Source organism: Gorilla gorilla, chromosome 16, assembly GCF_029281585.2.
Source record: "Gorilla gorilla gorilla isolate KB3781 chromosome 16, NHGRI_mGorGor1-v2.1_pri, whole genome shotgun sequence".
NCBI classification, from domain to species: Eukaryota; Metazoa; Chordata; class Mammalia; order Primates; family Hominidae; genus Gorilla; species Gorilla gorilla.
The window spans coordinates 33,327,766-33,351,946 of record NC_073240.2 but is presented as its reverse complement, the minus strand read 5'-3'; the positions used below and the strand labels follow the sequence as shown (position 1 = coordinate 33,351,946).

The following is a 24,181-nucleotide window of genomic DNA, read 5'->3' as shown; positions in this document are numbered from 1 at the left end:
CTCCAGGACCCAGTGAGGGAAACGGAAACACACCAGGCCGAGCAGTATGGCTAAATCCGTTTATTCCAAAATAAAAAGCAAAATAAACAGGAGTCGCATCACCAGGGAGCCACGACCCCATCCCCGCCTACTTCCTCTGTCCTATGCTAGCAATAAATAAGTTTCCCAGCCACAAATAATTATTACAACCTCCTCCCCATGTGCCAGCTCCAACCTCAGCTAGGTATGACACAAGGGCGGCCCTACCCTCTGGAATATACAAAACCTTACACAGACACGATGTGTACACCAGGGAACGGGGGCCACCCCAGCAGCCGGTGCCCTCGCCTGGTCCACAGTTAGCCCCACTGTCCTGCCTCTCTGAATAAGAAGGTGGGAGCCCTCCTGAGGGAAAAGTTGCTATGGTGAGAGTAAGGGGGCATCAGGCCTCCTCCAAACAAACCAACTCCACCAGCCTCTGGCTCTTAAATAACAATCATCATCATCCAGAAATTTAGGGACTCAGCCCTGGTCAAGGTGGCAAAGGGTCTGTTTGTCTTTCCCCATTAGACAGAGGTCTTCTCCTGCTACCCTAATTGTAAAGGGGTGCCTGGGAAGGGGTGGTAGGGACATGGTGGCGGTGGAGACTCCAGCCCCACTTCTCCAGGCTTTGCTGACAGGGGCCTGCTTTTAATTTTTATTTTTATTCCATGACTTTTTAAAAAAAATCCCATAACTTCTTTTTCATAACTTTTTGGAACTTTTCATAATACTGTTTTCTACTTTTTTCCCACAAGTGTTTTTGCCACAACGTTTTTACATTTTTTATCCCATAATTTTTCACCCCATAACTTTTTCTAACCCCATAACCTTTTACATCTTGTGTTCGAGAAACACTTGCATAGTTATATTACAACTTTGTAAAAATGAAACACATTATCTCATGCCAAGCATGCCCAGCATTTGCACAGTATCAGTACCTTTAATACTATAGTTTTCAAGAAACGCAAAATAACATTTTAAGGCAAAAACAACACATTGAAACAACTTAATAATTTATTACATTACAGTGGCATCACACCAGCAGTCAATAAGGCCACTCTAGGGAAAAATCTTTCAGTATTTCCATGACACATTCTGTTTACAATAATTCATAAACTGGTAAAATTCATTCTAAGAAAACTTGGCAAATAAAACTTTGGACTGGAATTGGCATTTCTTTCTCTGCTTTTCGTTCCCACCATTTCTTTCTTTTATACTACAGTATTCATATTTTAAAATGTTTTCAATTATTTCAGAACATTAAGATAGCAGTTACATTTTTTAATAGTTATATTATTTTAAAATGACTCTTTAAGATAAAGTTTTAGAGAAACTATATTATGGATAGGGCTGATTTACATTTTCAAATTTTCTAAAATCAGCTTTGGTTTTAGAGCTGATTTTTTTTTTCATTTCTGGAAAATTATCAGGTTGAATCGAATATTTTTAAAATGAGTATTATATATTGCCATCTTTAAATAGGTGTTTTGATTCTTCCTACAGAAATTAAAATGTATTCAGTGGAACTCACATTTTAAAATTTATGTTTCTGATGAACTCTAACATTCCAATGTTGCCTTCTAAGCAAACTGAAAGCTGCCTTATACTGAATGAGGAAGAGCACAAATACTCGGCTGAATGAGGTATCGCAAAAGACTGCATGCACTTTGGAGAAAGACTGAAGTTATTGTCATACAATTTCCATTCTTTTTAGCGTTTTCTTAAATATATGACAAATGCCTACACAAAGAGTGGTATTTCAGTCAATATAGTAAATTCATTTTCCAGACTGACCTTCAGCTTAAATATGCCAGTGTGTGATTTAATCCATAGGCACCTCATGAACACATTATTGTCAGATTGGTTACAGATGCTAAACGCTATCCGAAGGTCATTCCTAGTCACTGATATTTATCAGGGTAAAAGTGAAGTGATTTCAACGATAAAAGTACCTTTGAAATAATTTATCAATGTATTAGATAAACCCAGTTTCAGAATGATAAAAGAAAAAACGTTAGACCAAATAATGTGGCTGATTAACAGTGGTCCGATTTCTAGCCCGAGGGTTTAAAATGCTCTTAAAGTAACTGTCTTTAAACTGAACTCAAAGAATGCAAAAGCGGCAAGTTCAGAAAATAAAAGGCGAGAACGGGACTTTAAGTGCATTTTAAACCCACGGGCTAGAAATCGTACCACTGTTAATTAGCCGCATTATTTGGTCTAACATTTTTTCTTTACCATTCTGAAACTGGGTTTATCTAATACATTGATACATTCATAAAATTTGGAAGAGTCAGTTGAAGTCACAAGGACCGAATATTTGCACCCTTTCAGTGAATGCCAGCAAATCTGTTATTCCATCGGTAAAATCGTATTGTTGCTCTTCTGTTAATGTCATATTTATAGAAGTATCATGAGGATGCCAAATGCTAAAAATGGAGATGATCTAGTAACTAGAAATCCCCACCACAGGGAGCACACACACCTATCTCCCTGCATCCTAACAATGTGATGTGTTTTGGAACACAGACATTAGAACTTCATGAAGTTTTAACTGTTGAGTCTTTCCCAAGCATCATCAAGTTACGATTTAGGCAATATATAACTGAAATGCATTCATTCATCATGCATAGGCACAATCACATAAATATTGCACAAAATATGTCCCTAACAGAAACCCAGAGGTACAAAAACATATTTCACTTTGTAAAGAAGTCTGTGAGAAAATATAACTCTGTGATTGTATAGACACGTTTCCTGATAATATAATACATTGACATTCATGAACAGTAGATTGCACTGCAGTTTGTACACATTTTAAGTTTCATAAACTTCTCCTTGATTTTCAAAGATAGTATAATACCGTCTACTAAAACTCCTTTTTGTTTCAACTAAGTATCTCACATATATTAGTTTATAATAATGTTTCTATTATTTTTTAAAGTGTTTTCCATTCAAAGAAAAAGAAGTAAATTCCTATGTCAGAGTAACCAAGGTGGTTGAAGAATAGGTATTAGCCAAAGAGGTCTAGATGGTAAAATCAATCTTCAAGCCTCAAAGAATCTCCGTGAACAGAGAGGAATGCCAGGTGTCACACAGCTTTCCTTCACTCTAATTCATTCTTGACTAGAGCCTGTATGCCTGTTCCAGGGACATTTGAGCTCGTAAAGGATTTCTTATGATCTTCACTAAATACATCAAGAGGAATGCCAACCAGTGCCCTTTTGTGTACTGGGGCATGTAGTCATGTGATTAAAACAGGTAACATGAACTCTGACTTTAAAATGTATTGTAGATACAAATGCTCTAAGCTAGGAAAGGTTTTCCACATCCACAGTCAATGATGGGAACCTTTCATTCCTCAGAAATAAGCCCTTTTTAGGTCATCGAAAAACAGTGCAACTGCTGCAGCTCATGATGCAATATCTTCATGAGCCCAGAGCACATACAAATCCTAAGGGCACCACCATAATACACCGCTAATTCCTGGCACCGGAACAGATGAAACACACTCTATCCTGCACATACCTGCCAGAGGAGGCCACTTTCCTCTTCTGTGAGATTTAAAAAGCTCCCCCAAAAGGTTTCACTCCCATCACCAATACACAGAAAATGGAGGAAAGGCTGTTTCCAGTTCTTGGCCTTTAAACAACTCTAAATGTCAGTACTCATAGTGGCATATTACAAAGTAATAAACAGTGCACACTTGGGGGCAAACTACATATTGAGCTAACGAAGAGCTCACTGTGATTAAGATTAGATCAAACAACAGCAGAACATAGGCAAATTTTGTCTGAATGCTGTAGTGAATATACATGCTGCAATAACATTAAAAAAGCATGGCAGCCTATTCCAAACCAGCGAGAACAGTTTTGGGCAAAGGGTGGGTCTTTGTGTGTTTGAACTCCCACCACGTAAGGGCAAACTCGATATGCATGCTAATGACCTACAATTATGAAATTAAAAAAGAAAAATGCTAAAGGATGCCAGAGTGAACATCAGTGAGAGCCACAGAGACCCACTCTCTTTCAACTTTTTACGAATAAACTTAAACTATAAATTAGAAACACAAATAATCATGAGTGACTCTAACATTCAAAGGAAGTAAATGAATTGTGTAGGAGATTAACCCCATAACTTGGTTTCCTATTTAAAAATTTCTTGAGCAGCTTTTTGATGATGGTGATGTTTATCTCCTTCTTCTTGGCAGCCAAGCCCAGCAAAAGAACGGCACACAGCAGTTGCTGCCCAAGCCTGGGTGCTCCTGGTGGTCCTGCACGATCGGCTGTGCAGTAGGCTTGTCAAGGAGAGGATCCTCCCTGGCCTCTCCTTGGGCAGAGGAGGTGAGGCTCACCTCACAAAGATCTTTGGAGAGAGGGAGGCAGGGATCTCAGCACAGTGGGAGCCCCCCTCTTCCTGCCTGCCCACCCCGCCTGAGGGCTCTACTCACCACCATGCTTGTCTGCAGCCCCAAGCTCCTGGGGGGCTGGGGCTCCTGGACCGGGCTCATCAGCAGGGTTCTGGGCAGCGGCCAGGAATTTTCTGTGCCCATTGTTGTAGTTGCTGGAAGCCGCAATACCATCTGCTGCATCTCCAGCAGCTTCACCTGGAGGGAGGGGTGCTCAGCTGCCATGCCGCTGCCTGCATCCACCCTCACCCCCACCCCCACCCCCACCCCCACCCCCACAGAGATGTTGCACACCCTACCTTCATCTCCTCCCTGAGCTCCAGCCTGATGGTGTCCTCCTCCCAGTGCCGCATCTTTGGCACGGCCCCCTGGTTCTGATAAAACGTGATGGATTTTCCTGCGGGAGGACAGGGCTCAGACGCTGGGGCCCCTTCGACGGCCCTGCAGCTCCCCCTGCCGTGCCCTGGCCTCCCACTCACTGATGGTATCTCTCTCGCCAGTGGTGGATGAAGCAAAGTTCTTTTTTCTTCACCAGCTCACTCAGGTCTGCCTTCTCCTCCAGGTGGTCCATAAAGCTGCCCTGGAGCCAAAATATTGCAGTCACATCTCGGCAGCGACCTGCCCTCAGGTGGCATTTTCAAGTCATGGAGAAGGCGGAGGTGAGTCCTGGCATGGGCCAGCTTCTCCATGACCTCCTGCAGGGCCCAGTGGCTCTCCCCACTCACAGACTTGCCCCCAGGCCCTGGGGCTCCAGGGCCTCTGGCTGCCTCTGGCTCCTTCTGGGCCGAGGCCACCGGGTGAGCCAGGCGCTGGCAGCACACCCTCTGCTCTTTCACCTGCTCTTGTAACTGTGCCTGCTTCTCCTGGGCACTAGCTCCAGAGGACTTGAGAAATGCCACCTGAGGGCAAGATGTGAGCATTCTTCTAGGGGCATACACAGAAGAAATGGGGCAGAGAGGTGGAGCGCAGCCCCTTCCCTTGGGGCCTCAGAGAGTGCACCTGTTGGCCACAGGTGAAATGGTGTCTGACCACTGGCTCTCGGAAGGGGTGAGGGTCCAGAGAAATCAGAAGGCAGGGAAACGAAGAGCATTAAGGGGTCTTGGAGGGACCACAGAGAAAGGTGGCAAAATGGGTGCAGGGGGAGTCAGGCTCACCATGGCCTCCCTGTTCTCCAGGTCCTCTGGGACACTCGGCACGGGCTGAGGTGCCTCCTCCCCCTCACTGTCCGGATGTTCTCCTCCGTGCCCTGTGGGGGGGTGGCCAGAGGGGTCTTCAGACAACCCAACAAGGGAGGTACTGTGGGCCCACCTCTACCTCCACCCTCACTGTGTAACCCTGAGCCAGCCCCTCCCCAGAGAGGAATGAGCTGTTGTTCTTTATTTTTACTTTTAAGAATCAAGATCTTGCTATTCCGCCCAGGCACACTCCCACTACTGGTCGATGTGGGAGTTCTGACCTGCTCCCTTTCTGACCTTGGCCAGTTCAGCCATCCTTAGGCAACTTGGTGACCCCCCGCTCACAGGAGGTCACCACACTGATGCCGAACTTAGTGCAGGCACCCGGTCGGCATAATGACCAGCTGTTCTAAAGGTCTCTTCCAACTCCTCAATCCTATGCTGCTAGCAGTCCCCCCTTCCTCCTGGGGCTCTCTCCTCTTCCTCTGAGCGGTCTCCCGTACCTTCCCCAGGGAGAGCCATGAGGCTCAGCTGGGCTGTTAGCTGCTGGTTCTGCTGGCTGGCAGCTTCCAGGCGCTCCTAAGGGGCCAGGAAAGAGTGAGAAGGGATGGAGTTTACCAGGTCGTCCCCCTCACAGCCCCATCCTCGGCAGCTCCCTCCCATGGGTCTCCTGCAACTTTTGGCAGGCCATCTCGGCCACTGCTTTGCCCCAAGCTTCCTGCTGCTGCAGCTGGTTCATTAGCTGGGTCTGTTGCAGTCACTGCCTGTACAGCGCCTCCTTCTCACAGGTCAGCTGCTGATAGGCGGCCACCTGCTGCTGATAGGTGGCCACGGACTGCTGCAGGTGACCCAGGTAATGGTCTGGCTGCTGCTGCAGACTCTGAGCCTCTTGGCTCTTCAGCTCCACCTGCAGGAAGACCCTGGGTGTGAGGGCACGTGGTGGCTGGTTTCCAGATTCTGGGCCCATTAATACGGTAGCGGTAGCGAGGGCACTGTGGGGCTCTGTCAGCTACCCAGGCCCCTGTCCCCTTACTCCAGGCCTAAGTGACTGCCTCCCTTTCCTAGAACCCCATGCCTTCTTCCCCAGCCTCAAATCTCATACCCTCTTCTCATTTAATCCTCAGCACCTCTGTAAGGAAAATGCTAACTTCCCTTTGAAGTTAAAGAAACAGAGACTTAGAGATGCAAAGTACTTGAATGGTGACCAGTGGAACCGAGGCTGGAATCCAGTTTTAATCTAAGGAGTCTTTTTGTTTTGTTTTCAGACAAGAGTGTCACTCTGTGGCCCAGGCTGGAGTGCAGTGGTGCAACCTCAGCTCACTGCAACCTCCACCTCCTGGGTTGAAGCAATTCTCATGCCTCAGCCTCCCGAGTAGGTGGAATTACAGGCATGCGCCACAATGCCCTGCTAATTTTTTTTTTTTTTTTTTTTTTTTTTAATTTTAGCAGAGATGAGGTTTTACCACATTGGCCAGGCTGATCTCAAACTCCCGACCTCAAGCGATTCTCCTGCCTCAGCCTCCCAAAGTGCTGGGATTATAGGCATGAGCCACTGCACCTGGTATAAGGAGCCTGTTATAGCACTGTCTCTTCCCCTGTGATTGGGGGCTCCATGCCTCTAGCTGGGATGATGATGTCCAGACCTGAGAGGAGCCCAGGGCTACCCACCTTTAAAAGTCAGAGGCAGGAAGCAAGAAACAGTCACAGGACTGCCCTGGGGGGTGCTGTGGTCACCAGCCCCCAGGCTGGAAGCTGCCTCTGGCCTGGCACCTCCCCTCCCAAGAGGCTGCTGCCCGCCTCCCAGCCCTTCTTGGATGGGGTGGAGGTTTCCGTCTCCTTCACCTCACCAAGCTTCTCCTGTAGCTCCTTTACTTGCTGCTCCAACTGCAGTGCGCTCTTGTTCTCATTGTCCTGGACAGCGAGAAGCAATCGGCAGCCACCCACTGCAGCTGGAGACCCCAGAACTTGGTGTCTGCCTCCCATGGCACTGGGAAGGCTGGAGGCAGGTTAGAAAAAATCACCCCCTCTCCCACAGCCACCTGGCTCACAGGTGCCTTTAGAAGTAACCTTTCACGTGAGGGCTACACTGCCCCATTTTAGAGGTGGGGAAACAAAGGCCCGGAGGGCTAGGGAGGAGGGCAGGCTCCCCAGTTGGGGCAACGCACCGGCTCCTCAAAGACGCTCTGTGGCTTGGCCAGCTGCTGAAGCTTCTCATGCTGCTCCTGAAGCCTCTCCTCCTGCTTCCGAAGCCTCTCTTCCTGCTCCCGAATCCTCTCTTCTTGTCGCCGGTTCAGGAGACTTATGTGCTGATTGTTTTTGACCTGGGCCTGGAGCTCTCCTGCCACTCTCTCTAGTTCCTTCCTCAGGTGCTGCAGCTCCACCTCAGAGGGCACTGCTGGGGGCTCCGGGGGCAAGGGTTCAGCTGAGAAAGGAAGCAGATAATAAGGGCCTCTGGATTCTCAAAAAAGAAAAACCCCCCTCTTGGCGCACAGCTCCTCTCAGGCTCCTCAAACTTGGCCTCACTGCTAATGATTCCTCGCACCCAGATGGTAGCCAGTCTTCCAAAGCACTTTCAGAGAAAGAGCACTGCGGTTGGCTGACAACGGGCCCTCTTTGCTGATGGGGACACTGACACACTGAGACTCATTGAGATGACAAGACTCGCCGTCTCCTGGCACAGATCTCTTTCCCTCTGCCTCAAAGCCCTTCCATCCACCCACCTCCCTGGGGCATTCTAAGCCACCCTCACAGCCCTCTGATGCCAGTCCTGCTCCCAGGTCATGCCAGCCCCATCTTACCCATCTGGTTTTTAAGTTCGGACAAGCTCCTCTCCAGCTCCTCTACCCGATGAGTATAATGCTCCTTCTCTGTCTTCAGTGTGTAAACCTGCCCAAAGCACAGGGGGAAAGGGCCCTGGAGAGAGGGGCTGGTGGCTGGACAGGCTGCCCTCTCCCTCTCTGCCCCCACCTCCACAAAGCCCAGACCCATGACCACCTCTGGCTCTACTATTCCCATTTTACAGATGCCCAGAAAGATCCAGGGACCTATCTAATGTGGGGGGGCTGAAGGGTCAGATCTCACCTCCTGCGACATTTTTCTCATCCTCTGCTGCCACAGGGCCCTCTCTCCTTTTATACGATCAGCATACTCATCTTTTTCTAATTGGACTTGTTCAAATGACTTCTTCAACTGCAAGAATGGGCACAGAAGTTAGGAAGGGCTGTCACTGGTCCTCACCTGCTCCTGGCCACCTGGGGTCATCGTCCTTCCACATCCCTCCCTCGGAAAACCTCACCTGTGTCAGCTGCACTTTCAGTAGTGCCTGCTCCCGCACGGACTGCTCTAACCACCACTCCGTACGTGCTTTGCTGCGGCTGGACAACTGGATGGTGAAGAGTGAGAAGTTTCAATCTGGAGAGCCTGGGCATTTCCACACAGTGCCCCTTAAAGGGGCTAGGGCTAGGCCCAGTATACAACTCGGTCAGTAAAGATCAAGGCATTTCCCAGCCCGTGGTCTGGTTTTTAAAAGAACACAGTAAAGTTGGAACGGACAGGGAATGAGATTGAATTTATAGCTGGCTAACAGAGGCCCAGAGAGATCAGATAATATTGCTATTGTTATTACTGTTATTATTACCACTGTTTGAACCTTTGTGGAATGCTTCACCAGGTACCGTGCTAACAATCCCATTTAATCCTCGCAACCACCATAGGAGACAGTTACTATGATTCCCTCTATTGTGGAGATGAAAAAACATGGAGTATTTGAGGTTAAGTGCTTGCCTAAGTTCACTTAGGCAGAGCTGGGATATAAACACCCAGGTCTATCCAATTCTCTAAGCCCATTTTTCTTGCTGGGGATGGGGGCACAGATAGGAAGGGGAAAATTAATCTTTTGTTCACTTTTTGAAAGGATGATACATTCACATAGTCCAAAACTCAGAAGGTACAGAAGGGAAGTATCTCCCAGCCATCTTGTTGCTCTCTCCTGAATTTTTTATGAACGCTTGCAGACATGTTTTATGTATATTATCATAGTATGTACACACACACACACCCACACACATGCACGCGTTTCCTCTTTCTACAGAAATGGTAATATACTAAAGGTACTCTTCTGTACCTTCACAGTACAAGTACCCAATACCCCACCTAGGACTTGCCCAAGACCACAGCCAGGTAAGGGCGGGGCAGGCACTTGGCCTCCAAGCTCTGCGTCCAGTGCTCACTCCGCACAGTGCCCCCCAACTCACCCACAGCAGCTGACTCGGCCCCAGGCTGCCACTAAAAACCATACAAAAAAGTAGCAAGAAATGGCCATGCTGCCTTCTGGGCAGGACATGCCATCCTGCAGAAGGGACCTTTAGGCTCACTCCTCCATCTGCAAAACCAGGCTCCCAGGGGATGGGGCAGGTGGCTGGACTCACCTGGTTTGCCGCCTTCTTCTCTGTGGCGATGACAGCAGAGAGAATCCTCTCTAACTCTCCTTCACACTGCATTGAATGTCGCAGGCGGACAGCCAGGTCCTTGGACTCTTCTGTAATGAGAGAGTTGAGATGGGGCCCAAAGGACTCCCCCTGAAGACCTGTCAAAGTGCCAGGTTGAAGGATGACAGGGTGCCCAGATTCCCACCTTCAAAGTATCTGAGAGAACGTTCCATGTGGTACAGGTCTGTATTTAGTTCTTCCTTCTGTATGATCGATGTCTGGATTTGACCCTTTGGGAGAAAAGCCAAGCAAGTGCTGAAAGAGAAGGAAAGAAACCTTCTCCGGAGGACAGGAGGAAACCGCACACCCTCCACTCACCTGTAGCTCCCTTTCGGCTTGCTGTCTGTCGTTGTTTGCTTTCTTTTCCTATAGGAAGAGGAAGACAGAGCTCATACCAGGGGGAGGCAGAGATGGCACAGCAAGAGACATGCCCCCAGAATGCCACCAATGCCCCAGGACAGGCCCACCCATGGGACCAGGTTATCAGGGGCCCTGTGGGGATGGGGTGGAATCTGAGGGGTGAGGCTTCTTCCCCAGGCTGGGAGTGGGTGAGACGAGACTGGGGCCTCTATGTCTGAGTGCCCCCCAAACCCAGCAGTCATGTCGCGAGGAAACGAAATCACGTTACTTCTTCCAGCTGATGTTCCACTTGCTTCTTCTGTTGTTTCTGTGGGGAGAGTCAAATAAGGTGATGGAGGGTGGCCCCCTCAACTCTATTCCCCAGACCAGGAAGCGGTAGGCAGGGGCCAGGAATGGATTTTAAAGGCAAAGTTCTCAGACATAATGGGAACACAAACTGGTAAACTCTTCTCAAGCTCCCAAGGACAGAGGATTTGGGTCTTTGTTGGCTTTTGCCCACAGCCACAGAACTCAAAGTCTGAATCTGGAATCTCTTGAGAGGACAGCAACATAAACCTCTAGAGATGGAGTTTCAGAAAGGCCCCTCCTTCTGGCAGCTTGTGATTTAGAAAAGTGGGTTCATTCAATAAACACTTACTGAGCACGTATGGACCAGGTACGGTTCTTCACAGCAGATATAGGATGGAAAAGGACAGACAGGAGCCCTTAGCCCTGAGGTTTCCATTCTCGGGGGCCTTTAAATCTCAGACTCGAGAGCTAACAGAGACCTTTGATACTCACTACCTCCTCTGGAAACACGAGCCCAAAAAGGAGAGGTGGCTTGTCCAGAATCAAAGAGCAAATTAGGGACTGAGTCATGGCAGAAATACGGGGCCCTTGACAACCAGTCAGGCTAGCACTTCCCCAGGAGGCAACAACCCCAGGGCGTGTGTAGCAAGGACTCGAGCAGGGGTGTCTGGAGAGGAGAGAGTCGGCAAAGAGGGCAGCAAAAGAAGAGCCATGCTGCATGCTCTGGGGTCCCTCCAGGTGAGGCCTGGGCACCCAAGCTCCCTATTTGTCCCGGGCACCAGGGACCCCCAGCCCCTTTCTTCAGGGCCCCAAGGGGAAACTGGAGCCCAGGATTGGCAGCGTGGAATCAGGGGACCCCACCGGACTCTTACCAAAGATTTGATGGTTTTCTTCAGCCGACTGATTTTGACGGACGTTGAATCCAGGACTACTGCTCGTTCTTGGCACGGGCTCTGAGGTGCATGCAGAGAGGAGGAGGTGGAGCAGGAGTGGGGGGAGAGGTAGAGAGAACGATCGTTAGGGCTGGGGTGTGTGGGCTGTCTCAGCTGGCAGAGGGGCACCCAGTCCCACCTGGAGGAGGAGGTTGGAGGGTTGACCCGAAGGGTCACTGCACCTCCACCCAGAGCCTCTTACCTCCAGATCTTTCAGGGTAGCAGATGATGTAGGGCCTTCCCTGTGGAAACCTGTCGCTGACTACAAGAGATGAGAGTGCACATGGAGATGTTCTGTCCCCCACAGTGTCTGAGCCCTCTGACTTCCTTTCTTCCCCATCAACTGGCAACATTTTCTTTTCTGCCTATCTTGGACCTTTTGTCCCATAACTCCTTTGTGCCAACTTCTCTCATGGTTCTTATCTCCCCACCATCCCATCCTGGGGCCCCTTCAGTGACTCCTGATGGCAAGTGGCTGTTCCCATTGTCCTGGTTTCCCCTTGAGACTGGGGATGAGGAAAATCAAACCATATCCTGGGTGTCCTGAGTGTTTACAGCAGGCCATGTACTAGGGATTAACATAAAAACAACAATAACAAATCTCATTTAAACTTCACAAATGGAAGTGAAACAATACCACCTCTATTATACAGATGTGAAAACAGAGGCCCAATGAGGTCAAGCAACTTGCCCTAAATCATATCCCTAGCAGAGCAGATGGAGAGGCAGGATTCAAACCCAGAATTCCTTTTTTTTTTTGGAGACAGAGTCTTGCTCTGTCACCAGGCTGGAGTGCGGTGGCATGATCTTGGCCACTGCAAGCTCCACCTCCCAGGTTCACACCATTCTCTTGCCTCAGCCTTCTGAGTAGCTGGGACTACAGGCACACGCCACCACGCGTGGCTAATGTTTTTGTATTTTTAGTAGAGACAGGGTTTCACCGTGTTAACCAGGATGGTCTCGATCTCCTGACCTCATGATCCGCCTGTCTTGGCCTCCCAATGTGCTAGGATTACAGGCGTGGGCCACCACACCCGGCTAAAGCCAGAATTCTTAACCAGTACCCAGCAGTCCATCCACAATCTTAAGAATTACCCTCTATTGCCCCTTGGGCCCCCTGTCCCCAGAAGCCTGGTCAGCCAAGACTCACATCCCCAGGTGGCTGGCAACCACCAGAAGTGGCTGTCTCAGGGATACTGCCATTTGTTTTTCGGTTCCTGTTCGTTCCTGCTGGAACTCTAGGGCTGTTTTTCTGCCAGTATTCTTTTAACTGTTGGAAAGAAGAGCAGTAATATTCATGAGAACCGTCAGCCCCTACAGCCACATCCTCCTTTACAGTTTTTACAAAATACACTTACACATCATCTGATTTAATGACACCAACAACTGTACAAGGTGTTGTCACACTCATTTAGCGACTGAGAAGGATTGCTATCATGGCTAGAAAAAAAAAAAAGGCAATACTGGAACTTTGAAACTCAGTCTTCTGACTCCAAGCTCTGAGGTTTTGCCAAGAATCAGCAGCTGCCGGGGACCAAAACCAGAGGCAGAGGTAGAAAAGTAAACATTAAGTAGGCAGGAACTGTACGCCCTGTGGTTTAGTCGTGCATCCTCACACGTCTGTTAGTGTGAAGAAGTGCACCAGTACCTCTCAAACTTTTCTATCAATGTGTCCTCATGGCAGAAGGCAGCCTTTCTCTTAAATCAGAATTCATCAGAAAGAGGACAACCCAAGCCTCATTTCAGAGAGAGGTCTGGTATACTCTTAGAAACCTATGTGACTGTCATCCCTAAGTACATTCATGTTTTTTCTCTTGATCTCAAGAGAATCAAGGGAAACTGACGCTTCAGAACGATGTCCCACATTTATCCTGTGGCACTCCAAGTACCCAAGGTTGAGAGAATATGAGGAAGATTCAAGGTGTCAAGTTCAGTTTCCCAAGATCTATTCCACAGAAGATGAGCAAATGTCACTTCAGAGACCACTGACTGAAGGAGAGTCTGGTCCCAGAACCATGGAGAATTAGAATATGAGGTGGAGAACTCAGAAAAAAATGTTAAAATCTCTCTGGAAAGTAGAAGCCTGGGAGAAAACCAAATCAAACCCATTCTCTCATTGCCACCCAGAGATACTGTCAATGTTTTGAGTTCATGGGGGAAGTGCAGGCTTTTCCCACCGTCAACATCTGTAAGGGAGTGAGGCAGCCTGGAACCTCTTGCTCCTAGGTCCCATAGTCTCCATTCCCCTTCCAGCTGGAAATTTGTGCTGTGACCAGAGGAACCAGAAACGGGGTGAGAACGCTTAGGGGACTGGGTCGTAAGGTCAAAGGCCAGTCTTGCAGTAACGGCAGTTACTAGGTGGGCTGTGACATCACAACATTCCACTCCTCCTGGTCGGGGGGAGGGACCATGTCAGCACCATGTCCAAGTCGCCGCTCCACGATGGGGGAGGGAAGCACAGGGTTGGGACCCAGCTCCTTGGAGACGCCAGCACAAAGAACCCAGGGAGGTCAACCTTGAGGCAGCAGGAGGGGAGGGCAGAGTTGGCAGCAGGGAGTCCCAGGAGTCACCAGTCCAAAGTCACCCAGGGATGACTGGCGAGGGTGGGGCCTGGCTCCTTGGAGATGAGAGCCCAAAGAGCCCAAGGAGATCAAGCTTGGGGCGGCAGGAGATGAGGGCCCAGTAACGGAGCGGGAAGCCCCAGGAGTCACCCACCCAAAGTCACCCTAGGGTGATTGGCGAGGGCAAGGACTGGGCTGCTTTCTGAAGGGGTGGGGCTGACTGACAAAACTTTGGTGGGGGTAGCCCAAGGCACCGGGGTTGGGGGGACCAGTCCAGTGTGCCTCAGGAGTCGTATAGACTCTGGCAGGGGTCTTGTCATCAGAGGGGATCTGTGGCTGGGTTGAGGGGCTATGACCTAGTGCGTTGTTACCTTTTTCTTGGCTGCAGCCAATTTGTTGTGTTGAGTTTCTTCTGCCATCGCAGGTTGGGGAGGGAGGAAGGGTTGGGGAGGGAGGAAGGGTTGGGGTCACAGCAGCAAAATCTCAGTAAGCACCGATCAATGCTTCCAGTCACCTACCAGACAGCTGTGTGACTGAGCCAGAGGAGGCGTAACCAGGGCCCCAGTAGAATGCGGAATAGGGGCGTGGCCTTAATGCTCCAAGCCCATTGGTCAATGAGAAAGATGAAAGGGCAAGGGGGCGTGGCCAGACAGCAGCGTGTCCAGAGGGCCCTGTGACTCACAAGGAAAGCTGCCCATGGCAACCGCTCTCCCCACCCACTCTAAGAGAGCGGAGAGGCCTCCCACTCTGGAAGAGAAGAGGGGCCGGCTTTTGCTTTAAAAGCTTTAAACCTTTAAAAAATATATGTGTGTATACTTTATATATATGTGTGTCCGTGTGTGTGTATCTATGTTTTTCTCCATAGTTGTCTTCATTATCCAGCTTCTATGCAAGGTCTATGATTTTGGCCTATATTTTTCATCTTTGATTACAGTACAAAAATTACCAGTATTACCTTAACTGAGATACAGATCCTATAAAAATGGAAAATGCATAGCATGCTTGATGATTAATGAAGCAGACTATATTATCCAATATTCTAATAAGATAAAATCATCACAATGATTTCTCTTTTTTGGAAAAATGTTTCTCTTATTCTCCTACGTTTTCGTTAAGTTTTTTTTTCTTAAACAAGAAACATGTCTAATATCTGTAAAAACACAAAGCTTTTGGGCCGGGTGCAGGGGCTCATGCCTGTAATTCCAGGACTTTGAGAGCCCAAGGTGGGTGGATCATGAGGTCAGGAGATCGAGACCATCCTGGCTAACACGGTGAAACCCCATCCCTATTAAAAATACAAAAAAGGCCGGATGTGGTGGCAGGCAGCTGTAGTCTCAGCTACTTGGGAGGCTGAGGCAGGAGAATGACATGAACCCCCGAGGTGGAGCTTGCAGTGAGCCAAGATCATGCCGCTGCACTCCAGCCTGGGCTACAGAGCAAGACTCCATCTTAATTAATTAATTAATTAATTAATAAAAATAAAAAATTAATAGTAAGAGCAATGTGAACAAAAGATGCAATAAAATAATTTAGAAAGTACAAACTATTAAAAAGTAGATTTTAAAACTTGTGCAACAAAGTCAAACAGCAGCCAACGAAAATGTATACCCTTACACGTTTCTTTAAAAAGCAATTTAAATTACATTGATCCACTAAACTAGGAAAAGCAAAACAAACAAAAAGGGGGAATAATTAAGACCTAAGGAAAAAGGAAAAAGAAAAACCACTAGATTTAAAAAATAAAACTAAAGGAGGATTCTTTCAAAAGACTGAGATAATAAAACAGTCAAGCCTCTGATAAGTAATCAAGAGAAAGAAAACTTTGAAGAGAAAAGGGCATATAGCCACATGTGAATATGATGCAAAAAGTGAAAACTTTACACATCTTTACAACACATTAGAAGTATGGATGACATGTTCATCTTTTTTTTTTTTTTGAGACGGAGTCTCACTCTGTCACCCACGCTGGAGTGCAGTGGCGTGATCTTGGCTCACTGCAAGCTCCGCCTCCCGGGTTCACAACATTCTCCTGCCTCAACCTCCCGAGTAGCTGGGACTACAGGCGCCCGCCACCACGCCTGGCTAATTTTTTGTATTTTGGCTTAGTAGAGACGGGGTTTCACCATGTTAGCCAGGATGGTCTCGATCTCCTGACCTCGTGATCCACCCGCCTCAGCCTCCCAAAGTGCTGGGATTACACACATGAGCCATCGCACCCGGCCAAAGTGTTCATTTTTTTTTTAAGCACCTACAGTTACGAAAACTAACTGAAGAAGTGGGAAATCTGGAGACCAATACGCAGAAGAAGGAAAAAGACAAAGACTCATCCTCCAAACTGGATATTTATTTAAACCAGAATTCGTCAGCCTCAGCAATACTGATACATTGGGCCAGATAATTCTTTGTGGAGGGTTCTCCTGGTGTGTTGTCGGACATTTAGTAACATTCCCTCTACCCACAGAATGCCAATGAGACCTCCCGACCATGACCAGTTGTGACCACAAAAATGTCTCCAGATATTTCCAAACGTCCCATAGGAGGCAAAATACTCCCGCAGTTGAAAATTACTGTGTAAACCAGATCTACATCCTAGATCTTAGAAAAAAGATGTAAAGCTTCCCAACTCAGCTCCCCTGCATACCCTTGATACTGAAATGAAATAACAGCCTTAAAGGAAACAAACAAAACTATAACCTTATTTAATACAGAAGTAAAAATGCAAAAATAAATTACCATAGCCATTCTAACAGTGTTTATTATAGGAATGCAAAGATAATTCAAAATTAGGAAAATTTCATCAGGCAATTCACAAATTATATTTCTACATATAATTGAAGGCACAATCATGAAAAACAAAGTAGCTCTATATGCATTAAGTCCATGATCTATTCAGTGAAAAACACAAGTTGCACATGTCTTACAGAAGGAAAACTGAACACTGAACACAGATTCTCACCATCTGCTCTTTGTCCTGAGGCTCCAATAGAAATACAGTGAAGAATAAACATTGTATAAGCACACAATTACAAAAAAGGAATGGGGTTACCAACAGAAGAGAATTCATCTTCATTAGACAATGACAGTACATGGAAAATGGTTAATTCATGGAGCAAAGCAACAAAGGTGGAGGTCAGGGGGATACTGAGAACAAGGAGGCTAATCTGTCCCACAGCAACCTGGAAAGGTTCTAGACTCAGACACGAGGACCCCGACAATGGGACTGATAGGCAAGACTGAAAACAGAGATTAAGCAAAAGCCCGGATAGAGAACACATTTTACAGGCCCTGAAACACACTGCTGGCCCCATCTCCTTAAACAGAACCCAAGCAAACATATCTACCTCAGGCAAGAGAATGTAGATTTTACATCCAGAGGAATGGAGTAGTCATCCAGCCATCATTTAAGATTGCAACAGGAGATAAGATAGAGGGATGGAGGATAACAATTAGGAATCAGCATACATTCCCCTTAAAGCTATCAGTTCACAAGTCTTGGCCACAAAGAACTCCCAATCAATTTTTATTTATTTTTTTTTTTTGAGACAGGGTCTTGTTCTTTCACCCAGGCTGGAATGCAGGAATGCAGTGGCATGATCAGAGCTCACTGCAGCCTCAACCTCCTGGGCTCAAGCAATCCTCCTGCCTCAGCCTGCCAAGTAGCTGGGACTGCAGATGGGTGTCACCACACCTAGCTATTTTTTTTTTTTTTGTAAAGATGGGGTCTCACTATGTTGCCCAAACTAGTCTTGAGCTCCTGGGCTCAAGTGATCCTCCCACTTCGGTCTCCCAAAGCACTGAGATTATAGGTGTGAGCCACCACACCCCGGCTCCCAGTCTTTTAGTACCTCTCTCAAATATGAATGAACAAATAAAGGAATGGAAAAAAGACTACAGGTCAGGCGCGGTGGCTCATGTCTGTAATCCCGCACTTTGGGAGGCCGAGGTGGGTGGATCACCTGAGGTTGGGAGTTCCAGACCAGACTGACCAACATGGAGAAATCCCATCTCTACTAAAAATACACAAATTAGCTGGGCGTGGTAGCACATGCCTGTAATCCCAGCTACTTGGGAGGCTGAGGCAGGAGAACTGCTTGAACCTGGGAGGCAGAGGTTGTGGTGAGCCGAGATCACATCACTGTACTCCAGCCTAGGCAACAAGAGCAAAACTGGGTCTCAAAAAAAAAAGACAACAAATGATAAGCAACATAGAATAAATATTTAAGGAAAGGCTTTAAAAAGAAAAATAAGACCAAAATAAACTAAGGAAAAAAATTATTAAAGAACAAGGAGATGCCAGGGAGAAGACAAAGAGTATCAAAATCACTTCATAAAGACACTTGTGAATATATTACATGTATAAAACAAAACAATATGAATAAGAAATAGTCAGAGAAGAAAAAGTTCTTAGAACTCATGCTTCATCTTGGGAGTTGGTCTCCAATGAGCCATACCTCCTGTCATCATGTCCTTAGACAGGCCCATCCCATAGTCAATCTGGGTTGGCCCCAACACTCACTTTAACCTATAGCATGTGGTAGAAATGACACTGGACCTGTTCCAGGTCTAAGCCTTAAGAACTCCTGGCAGCTCCATTTCTGTGCTTCTGGAAGCCAACAATAAGAATTGACTACCTTCTGGGAGAAAGAAAAGCCACATGAAGAGATCCAAGAGGATGAGATGCTATGCAGAGAGAAAGGCCACATCAAGAATTACCAAGGCAGCAGACCTGTGGGTGCAGAAGCCGTCTCAGACATTCCACTGCAGCTGAGCATCCACATGACCAGTCCCTGACACTGTTTAACCACACAGTGAGAGCTGCCAAATGAGACCAGCAGAAAAACTGTCCAGCTAGCCCCAGGTAATCCATACAGTAGTGACAGATAGACAGATGTGTAGTTTTAGGCCATTAAGTTTTGGGATAATTGGTTAAGCAACAATAAATAACCAAAACAAAACTTCAAGTTATGACAGTCCAAATAAAATTTCCTGAAAGTCGAAAGATAAGAAAATATTCCAGAACTGAAAATTTAAAAAACATTTAGAAATAACGTGACATACAAGACTCAAGACAAGAGGTCTAAAATCCAATTAACAGACACTTCCAAATGAACAAATAAAATGGAAAAGAGAAAGTTAACAACAAAAATATGACAAGATTCAAGACTCCAACTTTGAAAGAGCCTATCCATAGGCCTGTTCATTTGGTGTACCCAGCATAATGAATGAAAAAAGACCCACACTAAGTACACTGTTGTGCTATTTCAGCTCACCAAGGAAAAGACAAACTCCTAAAAGCTTCTGGGGAGAAAGTCATGCATAAACAAGTGAAACTCAGGATGGCATGAGGCTTCACCACCACGACTCGTTAGAAGACAACAGCACAGACTTTGAAATTCTAAGGTAAAATTATCCTCAACCTAGAAATACATAATCAAGCAAACTATCAATCAAGTGTGAGGGTAGAATATGAGAGACGTGAATACTGATGGGGATGTGGTATGCAGCAGGCACTGTTCTAAATGGTTTACATGTACCAACCCAATTAAGAAACTTAAAATACACACACACACACAGACACACACACACAGACACACACACACACACACAGTTTTTCCTGCTAATCATTTTACGATGAAACAACCAAGTAGCTAACCCAGAGCCCACAAAGGCAGGGTAAAAATTCTAACACTTGGTAAAATAAAAATGCACATATACCCTGTGATCTAAAAAAAAAATGCTGAAATATTCAAAGACAGACAGCAATTACAGCTACTGAGAACATCACTGTAAGCAAACTGAGGCAGAGAAAACAAAGGTGCTAATGAGGATTTGAACCACCTAACATGCAGAAACCCACTGGATGCTTTCCTAGGTTCCAAGCTGGCATCGTCTTTCAGAATGATCTAGAAGAGGTCACATGACACTGTTACAAAGGATCTGGAGAAAGGGACCCTTGCTTTATCACTCCGGCTCTCCAGTCATGCTTCACATTTTCACTTCTTACACTCTTTCACATGAAGTCAATTTACAGACCTCCATCAAGCCCTTAGAGACCTTTTTGTAATATTCTGACAAGTTCTGGATGTCATCTCTGCACTTTTGACAAATTCTTAGCAGTTAACGTACAAGACAGTGAACATTTTTGTTCACAGTACAGCTAGAAAAGGGTCATATACTCAATAAAACAAATATTTACCAAGCATTCATTGAGTGGAAGATAAAACGCACAAAGCATAATTATAAAATATTCTCCCCTGCCATGATACAACAAAATTTTTAAAGGCTTAAAGAATATAGCATAACATGACCAAAGCAAAAATAGTAAGGACTAAAGAGGGGAGGAAGGGAAAATATCAGCATGAACTGAATATGACCCAGAAGAGTCTTGATGGTCAGACATGTAAAGATGTATTGGGTAGGGTTAAGGGGTGGAAGTCAGGGGCACAGGTCAGGGGCACATTCTACAAGGGAAAAACAGCTGATACAGAAGCCTGAAAGGTAAAGTGGGCAGAGCACCTGTACAGGACTCTTACCTGCCACAGCGAGGGTACAATGCGCCTTTCCAGAACACAGCAGTGCGCAGCCAGGCCTGGGGCAGAGGGATCACTCAAACAGCACCAGAGGCTCCATTCCTACTTTTCTTCCGTCGACAAGTCCGTTTTCATTGTTAGTTTCTCCTTCAACACAAACTTAAAAACAAATGGCTGAACACGCAGGAACAAGGAAAACCTGACTGAAGAATGAGACGTTAAAACTTAAGGGCCTTGGGTCCTGGCACGGTGGCTCACGCCTGGAATCCCAGCACTTTGGGAGGCAGAGGTGGGTCATTTGAGGTCAGGAGTTCAAGACCAGCCTGGCCAACACGGTGAAACCCCATCTCTACTAAAAACACAAAAGCTAGCCAGGCGTGGTGGCCGGCGCCTGTAATTTCAGCTACTTGGGAGGCTGAGGCAGGAGAATCACTTTAACCAGTGGACTGTCAAGAGAGGTAGGCTGCAGTGAACCGAGATCGCGCCACTGCACTCCAGCCTGGGCTACACAGTGAGACTCTGTCTCAAAAAAAAAAAAAAGTCATGGTCATGGTAAAAAACCTATGGCTTTGGAAGGCTTTCTCAGTAACATCCTAGAATTAAGGTTAAGCCTGCGTTTCCTGTTAACTGAACAGGAAACCAGCCTGACCAACATCCTTCTGCCCAGTGGCTTGCTCTCAGCTCCTCTTCGTTGGGCCTTGGGCAGCCAGACTGTCTAGTTTTAATCCTTGCTCTGCCACCTGTGACCTTGGACAAGTTACCTACCCTCAGTTACCTCATCTACAAAATGCAGATATTAATAATACCCTCTTTTTAATTTATTCAGAGGATTAAAAGAGTTAATAAAAAGTAAAAAATAAAAAGACTTGGTAAGCATAGGCACAGAGGAAAAAAAAGTAAAAATAAATAATTAAATAAAAAGACCAGTGCCTAGCACATAAAAGTTCATCAGGAATTAATTCTATAATATGAACTCAATTTTGCAAAACTTCAAAGTACGTATAACTTTTAACTTACTAGGGTATACATACCAGTAATAAATTTACAACGGTAGACATGTTTGCCTACTGTAAATATAACAAAGACTAAACAAGCAGATACTAAATCATTAAGCAATTATCAGTTAGTATCTTTAATTCTCTTATACTTCTATATTTTCTATAGATCATCTTTGTAACAAGAAGAAAACAAACCAAATGAAAATGAAATGAATTCTCTCAAAAAGAATTAAGTCAAGACAGGAAGAAGGCTCGCAAAGTAATATAAAATATATCTTATGGTTTATGTAAAATTCTTAATAAAATACCTTCTTTGCTCCAAGCTGCACTCGGGCTTTGCCTTTGAGTCAGGTGGCATTTCTTTGCACGATGACTGGTTCTATTGAGTAGGCACTGCTTCAGCCCTACAGGAAGAACAAAACCTTTCTAGAACACAGCAGCATTCCTGATTCCCACCTGAGGAGGCCTAACAAAATGGCATATGCCTCAACAGCAGCAGATCAATGTTAAAAACTCTGGAGTCAAGGGGAAAAAGTAAAATTGGACCATTTCCAGAATCTCACAAAAAGCAACAAGCTGACATTCTAAGTGCCCAACATGAGCAAATTAGAACCTTAAATAAAGGTCACTCTTAATGCCTATCCCAGCATAGATTCAGCACCAAGTACAGTGTCATTTTACTGGTTTACCTTTTTCATTCTTGAAAGTAGGAGCTATGAAAAAAAAACACTAAAATTTCTCTAAGAGAACCTTCTACTTTCTATCTAACTTACATAATCAAAACACTCTATTGAGGGTGAAAATTGAATATTATAAGAAAATAATCACGTGTTTTGCGAGAAGTTGCAAATATAATGCTCCTCCACCCAATACCTACCCTTAAAAAGAAAAAAGGAAACATACAAAATTATCTCGAGAATTATTCCTGCTTAAACAATGTCTACATGCCATTACTAAGAAAGTATGCACACAGTAAAGATGAAAAGAGAACATGCAAGCGTGAACATACTTGCTAGGGATATAGGACTATGGGTAATTTAAACATTTTAATGGTATTACTCTCATGTAATTGCTCTGAAATTCTAGTCAGTTGTTTGAAATGGCTCTTAGAACAGAATACTTTGACATTTTTATGATGTCAAAAACTAAGAACTTAGCCCTAAATATTCCAAAGAATAGGTGCAGAAGAACCCGTTTCCTTAAATGGCATTTGAGTATTCTTCACAACTCAAACTTTCTCTCCCATCCTGTGATGGCCGAGAGTTTTTCCTCTGACGACGGCACTGACCTTACCCTATCCAAAATATGAACATCTGCATGGTTTCCTGGTTCAGATTGTTTTTATCCATTGTGTCGTGAGAATCAAATGGTTCAGACCATGCAGCACCTCTCTGGGACTTCTCAAGTCCTTTCTAGATCTGAAGACTCTTCTCTGAACCAAAGACAACTTCTGGGGGTGTACCAAATCTCCCATTAGAAAATTATTAAGATCAAGATGTTTTAACCTTTTAACTCTTTCTCAAACAAAATAAATTCGTTTCTCCTTTACTGTTATTTTAAATTTCAAAATACACAGATAGTATGTCTAAAATAAAATCAAGAGAATGACAGTTTTAGAACACAAACTGTGGTAATTTTGAAAACACAAAAGCTAAGTCCACTAATTAGGTCTATGTGGACACCAAGTCCACCACAACCTGTTCTGTCCTCCGGGGCTCTGCCCACGCCTTTCCCTTGCCTGAGATTCCTTCTGCTTCCTGCCCTTCCAAATGCTGTATTTCCCCCTGGATGACTTGCCAAGACCACTCTAACCTGCACATCTCCCATTCCAGCTAACCAAAGGCATCCTTGGGTTGACTAAACCAAATTATTTTGCAGACAAGGCACCTAAAAACTTCCACTGTAGACTATTCACCTTAATAATTGTTATTGTGACATTATTCAGTAATAAAATGGGGGAAAGAAGTCCTCTTCAATCCCTTATCCTGGAGAATCCAAGCAAGTGTCTTTCCCACTTGCTTTGCCCAAACGCTGGGACCTTTCTAAGTAAAAGTTTAATGGAAGGGAAAGAAAATCTAAAAGAAAAACTCTCCAAAAAATTAAACTCGGGCAAAGAATCATGGGATTAAAAATTTTTATTCTTTGTGTATTTGATTTCCGAAACATAGAAATCGCTCTCCCACTCCTTAAACCTGCCACTGGGCTAAGAGAGTATTGTACAGAATATGCACTCACTGACTTCACAGAATTAGAACATCCAGGCACTCACTGAGATTTTGCTTCCACAACCGCTCAAAGTCTAGTCATTAGTTAATGAGTTAACACCACACTTGATCTTCAAATTTTGGAAATGCTGACGGTAGACAGGGACTTGTTTTGGGAAAGGAAGTACACAGTAGACATTGTTACCCATGACCCAAC

The 24,181-nt window shown here is 45.7% G+C and overlaps 1 protein-coding gene, 1 long non-coding RNA gene and 1 pseudogene across 4 annotated transcripts; 2 read left to right on the top strand and 1 right to left on the bottom strand.

Annotated features, from left to right (window-relative positions):
• LOC134757267 (uncharacterized) overlaps nucleotides 1–24,181 on the top strand; it is a 214,320-nt pseudogene that overhangs the window by 46,409 nt on the left and 143,730 nt on the right.
• On the bottom strand, nucleotides 4,044–15,211 carry LOC129527176 (golgin subfamily A member 8N-like). Of its 2 annotated transcripts, XM_055363990.2 has the most exons (19): nucleotides 14,604–15,211; nucleotides 12,822–12,941; nucleotides 11,874–11,933; nucleotides 11,612–11,692; nucleotides 10,720–10,758; nucleotides 10,410–10,457; nucleotides 10,237–10,321; nucleotides 10,032–10,141; nucleotides 8,900–8,986; nucleotides 8,686–8,793; nucleotides 8,403–8,490; nucleotides 7,770–8,026; nucleotides 7,436–7,515; nucleotides 6,108–6,184; nucleotides 5,584–5,675; nucleotides 4,909–5,009; nucleotides 4,729–4,826; nucleotides 4,472–4,627; nucleotides 4,044–4,386 (listed from the first exon to the last, which is right to left on the bottom strand). In XM_055363990.2, exons 1-19 carry the CDS (start codon nucleotides 14,649–14,651, stop codon nucleotides 4,211–4,213), a joined length of 1,911 nt encoding a protein of 636 aa, XP_055219965.2. In that variant the 5' UTR covers nucleotides 14,652–15,211; the 3' UTR covers nucleotides 4,044–4,210. The 2 variants fall into 2 exon arrangements, with proteins under 2 accessions (XP_055219965.2, XP_055219962.2); XM_055363987.2 differs by lacking the exon at nucleotides 7,436–7,515 and having other exon boundaries at nucleotides 6,108–6,183; nucleotides 14,604–15,208.
• On the top strand, nucleotides 4,237–7,517 carry LOC134757310 (uncharacterized). 2 transcript variants are annotated; one of them, XR_010131164.1, is made up of 3 exons: nucleotides 4,237–4,364; nucleotides 4,992–5,088; nucleotides 7,051–7,517. It is a non-coding gene; the product is annotated as an uncharacterized lncRNA (long non-coding RNA). The 2 variants fall into 2 exon arrangements; XR_010131165.1 differs by having other exon boundaries at nucleotides 7,054–7,516.